General features: G+C 53.4%; 1 protein-coding gene across 2 annotated transcripts; it reads right to left on the reverse strand.

The window, feature by feature from the left end:
- Positions 1-269: 269 nt before the first annotated feature.
- On the reverse strand, positions 270-6605 carry PLAU (plasminogen activator, urokinase). Of its 2 annotated transcripts, none has more exons than XM_023509636.1 (11): positions 6573-6605; positions 5713-5800; positions 5253-5286; positions 5008-5115; positions 4505-4679; positions 4224-4312; positions 3841-4057; positions 3481-3629; positions 2724-2864; positions 2237-2385; positions 270-1390 (listed from the first exon to the last, which is right to left on the reverse strand). In XM_023509636.1, exons 2-11 carry the CDS (start codon positions 5767-5769, stop codon positions 1220-1222), a joined length of 1290 nt encoding a protein of 429 aa, XP_023365404.1. In that variant the 5' UTR covers positions 5770-5800; positions 6573-6605; the 3' UTR covers positions 270-1219. The 2 variants fall into 2 exon arrangements, with proteins under 2 accessions (XP_023365404.1, XP_003783593.1); XM_003783545.2 differs by lacking the exon at positions 6573-6605 and adding an exon at positions 6104-6160.
- Between the last annotated feature and the right edge of the window lie 352 nt (positions 6606-6957).

The following is a 6957-nucleotide window of genomic DNA, read 5'->3' on the forward strand; positions in this document are numbered from 1 at the left end:
CAAAGGCATCGGGCTAAGAAGGCAACTGGAAGCTGAAACTCAGCCTGCACCCCACACTAAGCCATGGGCCCCTGGTTTGGGGCACCTTTTTGTACCTTATGTGTTACAGAGGCCCAGTCCTACAGCAATCCTAACTGCTACCTCCTGAAGCCCCATTAAGCCCAGAGATACGGGCCTGCAAGACTCTAAGGTGCATGACACCCCTATCATTTTCTACCTTTTTAAGTTCCCCATCTCCCTCCCATACAAGCACCAGGGAGAAGCCAAAGTCTCAGAAAAGAAATCACATTTTATTGATCAGTTTTATTTACAATTATAAAAATAGATATAAATAAAAATAGCAGAATGTCATTATTAAATATTCAGTGTATAGGAGTGGTCCTCACCCCACCCAGTGAGGATTGGATGAATTAGGCTGAAAGGTAAAAAGGGATAACTGGCCAAGAAAGGAACATCTGTGTGACAATGAGCCATTCAGAGCTGGTCACAGGTCATGCCCCAGAATAAAACATTCATAGGCATGTAGAGGACCCAAGAGGCCCCAGGAGTGACCCATAACATCTCCAGACAGACCATCCTGTGTGGCATCACAGTTCAGTTTAGGGAAATATCTAGACTTGCAATCAGATACCAGCTCTTACACCTATACTCACAGTCCGTGCACAAGTGTGAAAACACACACACGTACATAATATTTCCTCATAGCAAAACATTCACGGCATGTCAGAGCCGGTCCCTCAAGTCATTAGTGTCTCTGCTCCCCAAACTGCTGTTCTCACATTGGTCAAGCTCCCTTAAGAGACCTCAGCTGTTACACTTCCTAATTGGGAAACTATTCATTTCTCAACAATGGGCCTCCTGAATGCCCATTGTTAGGGGAGCTGACTCTCCTTCCACCCGTGCACAAGAGATGCCATTTTTAGCCGCTGAAGGCTTTAGTCTAGAAAAAGACAAACTACTGGTTCAGTACCAACCTGAGTCAGGACCACCTCTCCATCCTGGCCAGGGGGGTCTGGGTGGCCAGCACCCAGGCCTGTGACTGAGGGTAAAGCTACTGTCTGTCGCTCACCCTGGTGGGCAACGCAAGCAAAACCATCTCTGCAGAGCCTATCTTCCCCAGTCTATTCTTACAGCTGATGGAGATGACCCTACTGCAAAAATGACGGTCAACGAGGGAGTAGGTGGTGCCCTGTTTCCTCCCTCGTCTCTCTGGGAGCCCTCAGAGGCCATTTTCTTTCCCCATGTGAGTACGGATCCAGGGCAGGAAGCGGGAAACCCTTGTGTAAACGCCTGGCTTGTCCTTCAAGGCACATCCACGGCCCCAGCTCACAATCCCAGTCAGAGTCAGGCGGCCTTGGGTAGAGCAGACGAGGGGGCCCCCTGAGTCTCCCTGGAAAACCAAAGACACAAAAAATGAGCCCTTGAAGAAGTGAGGAGGGACCCTGCTGACCCCACCACCCCAACCATGCCTGCGAGAGAGAGGAGGGAGTGTCTTAGCGTCAATAACCTCAGGTGCTCCTGTTGCCTACTACACCAAGTTTAAAATCCTCTGGTGGCCTTCAAAGCCTGTCATCTGCCACTGTTGCATTTATGCTCCCAGGCCCCACTTGTACTCCTCACCCTGGACTTTGTCAGGCTCCTTCTATATTTTGTATATTTCTTTTCTTTTTCCTTCCTTCCTTCCTTTCTCTCTCTCTGTGTCTCTTTTTTCTGTTTTTGAAACAGGGTTTCTCTCTGTTGCCCTGGGTAGAGTGCTGTGGCACCAGCATAGCTCACAGAAACTTCAACAACCTCAAACTCTTGGGCTCAAGTGATTCTCTTGCCTCAGCCTCCTGAATAGCTGGGACTACAGGCGCCCACCACAATGCCTGGCTAGTTTCTCTATTTTTAGTAGAGACTGGGTCTCACTCTTGATCAAGCTGGTCTTGAACTCCTGAGCTCAAGCAATGCACCTATCTCAGCCTCCCAGAGTGCTAGGTTACAGGTGCGAGCCACTGCGCTCTGGCTCTTTCTATGGTCTTAGTGCCAGACAGTCTAAAGTCCCTAGCACAGAGCTGGGCTTGTGACAATGTTTGGCAAACACATAAGAAATGGTTTAAAAACCCTGAAGTCCTGAGCTCCTGATTGTGGTGAGTTGGAGCTTTGGCTGAAGAGAGAATCCCCAAAGCTGGCAGGGACGAGCCCTGGAGCTCTATGAGATTTGGGGGTGAGGGAGAGTGATGCTTAGAACTCTCACCTGGCAAGAATCTGTTTCCCACTGTGGGTCAGCGGCACATAGCATTTTGGTAGTGACTTCAGAGGCATAATAGTGGGGCTGCTGGCACTCCTGGTGGGAAACCAGCTTGACAACAGTCATTTTCAGCTGCTCTGCATAGCGATAGTCATCTAGGTAGAGGAAAGAGGGAGGAATCTGTGTTAAGATATGTCTGTATACCGGGGTGCTCTGCCAGGGAGGCGAACCAAAAAGTGTCTCTGCCAGGGAAGGCCCTTATTCTTTTCCACCCAAATGTGAGCCTTTACCCCAGTGATAGCCCTTCAGCCCCATCTACTCACTCTCATGGCCCATACTCCCCAAACAACGCTCCCACTCTACCCAGACCCATCTGCCACCTCCATAAAGCTCTCATCTCTGACTCCACAGTCTTCCCTTAACCATGCTGGGCCCACTTCTGGGTCACAACACTCCCCTAGGACCCTTTCAGTCAGCCCCAAATGTCACTTACTGGAACTCTCTTTTCCAAAGCCAGTGATCTCACAGCTTGTGCCAAAATTAGCATCGCCATACATTGGGGGCAGACAGATGGTCTGTATGGACCGGGATGGCTGTGCACACTGGCCCTCACTGGAACGGATCTTCAGCAAGGCTGGGGAGGACAGAGGGTTAGAGGGGAAAGACCACCACCTAGTCAGGTGGCACCTATCTCTCCCCTCCAAACTCTGAGGGAGTGTCTATGTCTATTCCTAGGTCAGTTATAGTCAGAAAGAGTTGTCAATCTGTAGCCTCACAGGCTCCAAGGGCTTTGTTCCAACTACTGACAAAGGCCTGGACCGCCACATACAATCGGGGCTGCCATATATAGCTATACAGGTTGTTTCCTATAGAAAACCTCTGCTGAAGTACCTGGGCTGAAATGCAGCCCATGCCTCTCTTCTCCAAGTTCTATATCCTGGTACTGACAGGGGCTGCCTCCAACATAAGGACTGTCTTCTAATTCACATAAATGAGGCCTTCCCAGTCAAAGGCATACACCCACAGGGCTGTTTCCACTCGGAAGAGGCTACCTGTTTGCCATATTCAAGGTCTCTACAGAGAAGCACCAGGCCCCTCATGTATTACACTAGAAACTCTTCCCTGCCACTCCCCCTGCTGCATAAAGCAGGGACTTCAAGTTTCCCAACAGCTTCAAACTCTTTTTGGGTCTCCCCTTGGTCTCCTCTTTCCTCAAGCCATCATGGCGGTGGTCAGGGTTTCCCACTCACCAATATCGTTATGGTGAGCAAGTGTCTCAGCGCTATAGCCCTCGTGCAGGATGAGCTGTTCCACCTCAAACTTCATCTCCCCAGGCGTAATGGAGTTAAGTCTTGACCGACCCAGGTAGACGATGTAGTCATCCTTCTGTGGGTAATTACTGTGGGAGGTGAGACCCATCAGACAGCCCGTTCTCACGGAATTCTGTCACCTCCTCCTCCCCAGTTTAGAAGCCTCAAAGCATGATTTGTCCCCAAGTCATGGGACACATGGGAGAGGGGCTGATGAAGGAGAATTGAGATGGAATCCTTTGCTGGGGAGGAGAAAGGGATGGGGCAGGAGGGACAGAGAGAAGAGACAAAAGAACGTACATGAAGCAGTGTGTGGCGCTAACCACCCAGCAAGGACTGATGAGGCTGCCCCCACACACGTAGGAGACAGAGCCTCCCCGGTTCCTCTTGTAGATGGCTGCAAACCAGGGCTGGTTCTCAATGGTGGTGAATTCTCCCCCGACAATCTTAAAGCGGGGCCTCAGAGCCTTCTGGCCACACTGAAACTCTGATTTTTCCGAAGGGAAGGGCCTTTTACCTGGAGGATAAAAAGAAAAGAGTGTCTTGGAGAGGCAGGTAGGATAAAGCATCCCTCTCAGGCAGCATCCCTCCTCATCCCTCCTTATCCCTCCTGTGCTAGAATAAGGGGACACATGAGTTTGTCCCTTCCACTCTACTGTCCCAGCCAGGTTAGTGACACTCACCAGAGCAGTCAGACACCATGCACTCTTGGATGACCTGCTTTAGGCCAACCTGCACATAACACCAGGGCCGTCTCTGGTTGTCTGGGTTCCTGGCAACACAGAGGGGTAGGGAATGTCATTCCAGCCCGGAAGGCCTTCCCTGCATCCTCCCTTCCAGGGATGATTCACCAGAGGCTTTGCTTTTCTCATGCTATATCCAGCTCTCTGGGAGCAGAAGGGGATGGTAACAGGGTTTTTGTGAGGTATGGAGAGGGTTCTTGGTCCTTGCGCCCCCACCTCACCTGCAGTAATTGTGTTTCCCCAGGCCCAGCTGAAGGGCATCAGGCCTGTGGGCATGGTATGTTTTCAGAAGGACAGTGGCAGAGTTCCAGGCCAGGCAGGACCGGCCCATGACATCAGTGTTGGCCTTTCCTCGGTAAGAGTGACCATTCCCCTCATAGCAGGTTTTTGCTGTATCTATGGAAGGACATTAGAATGAGAGAATATAGAAGAGAATTAGAAAGAGAAGAAAGTTCAGACAGGCATTTTACAGAGAGCATGACTTCAGACCTGGCGGAGGACACTGGAAAGGGTCTCCTTCCATCCCATCTCACATATGTGCAACCACTGCTTCACGAAATAGTGAACATGTTTTTATCTTTGACGGTGTACATCACGTAGGGACGACGATGTCACCTCTCCCACCTCCAGCTCCTAATTCCTGCTGCTCTTGCATCCCATGCATCTCTCCAGCCCTAAATCTCTGGCACCTCCACTTTCCCCATCAGAGTCAGGATCTCCATACCTATCTCACAGTGCTCCCCTTGGAATTTCTTCGGGCAGATGCATCGGCGAATGTTGGAGAAGTGCTTGTAGGTCACACATGTTCCTCCATTCAGACAGCCACAGTTGGCTGGAAAGCACAAAGGTGGGGTAAGCAAGGAGCTGGGGATGGGGAGAGGAGCCACCCCTGGGGGGGGGGGATTTCTTCCCCAAAGCTTTTCCAAGATGTTTGTGCAGCCAACTATGGTGCAAGGGGCGGATACTCACATGCATCAGACTCTCCACGAAGGTCATGGCTGCCCTGGAAGAGATTGGGGCAGGCGGGTCACCAAAGGACTCATGCTCCTGGCACTCAGGGGTGAAGATAATAAAATGGCCCCAGTTCCCAAACCCACTCTTCGTTCCAGCTCCCTCTCTCCTCACCCTGTTTATGCATATCTAACTAACCCTCAAATGGAAGATCACGGGTTTCCAGCAAGGAGAAATGAATTGACTCAAGCAAGCTTCCCATACTAGCTGCCCTGAGGCTGAAGCACTCCCTGCAGCTTCTCATTCCCTTGCCTGGAGTGCAACCCACTGCCACACCTGTCCTACCCCACCCCCACCCCCCACCCCCGGAGAATCTGGAGGACTCCAAGTTCCTATGCAGCCCCTTCCCTCCCTGGCGCGGTTCCGAGGTCCTGCAAGCCCCCTCCCACGAGCATAAGGCAGACAGGAAGCCACTCACTTTAGAGTCGCTCACAACCAGGACGCAGAGGAGCAGAAAGGCCAGCGGGACTCTCATGGTGGCGAGGTTGGGGCTCTAGACAGCGGCTCTGCAAGGGAAGGAGAAGTCAGGGTGAGGAGCGAGGAGGCGGGTAGGGTGGGTTTCTGCAGTTCAGGGGAGGAGCCCGTAGGCGCCCTGCCGGGCCAGCCGGAGCTGACCAGCCTCCCCAGCCCTGCAGTCCCTCCGCAAGGGGGCTCGGGGCTCCAGGCGCTACCCGCAGGGGCACGCACGGAAGGGGAGCGGTGACTGCGGGCAGCCGCCGCGCGGCCTCTGAGGCCCGTGGTGGGGGAGAGAGGAGCCCGAGAGCCGCCGCCGCGCATCCCGCCGGGCTCTCAGGACCGCCGGCACTCACCAGCGGCTGCGGCAGGAGGGCGCGGGCCGGCTCTGCGGGGACTGGGCGACACTAGGACCGGCTCTGGGGCTCCGGTGTCCGCGCTGAGCCGCCCGCCAGCCGCGCGCGCTCTATATTAGAACCCGCCCAGCCGGGCCCCGCCCCCGCCCCAGCGCCCGCTCCACTCCCTTCGCTTCCCTTCCCAGCCGCCCGCAGTGACCTGGACCCCGCGTGCTTCCGCAACTTTGACAAAGTTGGGGGAGGCAGTGCGATCCCCAGCCGAGGGGACGAACGGAGTCTGGATCGAGAGGCATGTAAATTCTCTGCCCCTCGTACCATGTGCCCGCCGTGGGGCCACGCCAGTGCAGGGGATCCTCCATCCCCCACGAATTGCAGAGAAGAGAGAGAGGGCGCTTGGAGACTCCCTTCCCAGCCCAGCTCTGATCAGGACCTCCTTGGGGATCCCCTCTTCAGTTCTCCAACCTCGTACCTGCCAAGAGTGATCCAGACTCCTGGGTACGGGGGCAGAGTCCGCAGCTCGTGTGCCTGTAAAGTCGCTTTATCAAGGTGAAAACTGTAGAAGAAAATGTGACGTTCCCTGAAACACAGACTCAAAAGCCTGTGTTTTTGAGGGGGCTGCCTCTTGTCTAATGCCAGGTCACTTAAACAGCACCAGCACAACCAGTGAGTGAGATAAAGCTGAGGTTTTGTTGTTGTTTTGTTTTGTTGTTTTTTTTTTTGGCCGGGGCTGGGTTTGAACCTGCCACCTCTGCTATATGGGGCTGGCCCCCTACTCCTTTGAGCCACAGGCGCCGCCCCCAAAGCTGAGTTTTCGGCATAAGGGAGTTTGGTTGTGTTATCAGATAGAGAGAGGC

Source organism: Otolemur garnettii, unplaced genomic scaffold (assembly GCF_000181295.1).
Source record: "Otolemur garnettii isolate 467f Iridium unplaced genomic scaffold, OtoGar3 scaffold00008, whole genome shotgun sequence".
NCBI classification, from domain to species: domain Eukaryota; kingdom Metazoa; phylum Chordata; class Mammalia; order Primates; family Galagidae; genus Otolemur; species Otolemur garnettii.

What these genes read in the sequence shown, in the direction of transcription:
- PLAU (XM_023509636.1), bottom strand. Translation starts at nt 5,769, where the DNA reads ATGAGAGTCCCGCTGGCCTTTCTGCTCCTCTGCGTCCTGGTTGTGAGC. An exon ending in AGCGCCACACACTGCTTCAT is followed by an intron (nt 3,630 to 3,840) that starts GTACGTTCTTTT and finishes CACCTCCCACAG; the next exon opens with TAATTACCCACAGAAGGATG. An exon ending in TGCTCACCATAACGATATTG is followed by an intron (nt 2,865 to 3,480) that starts GTGAGTGGGAAA and finishes TGTCCTCCCCAG; the next exon opens with CCTTGCTGAAGATCCGTTCC.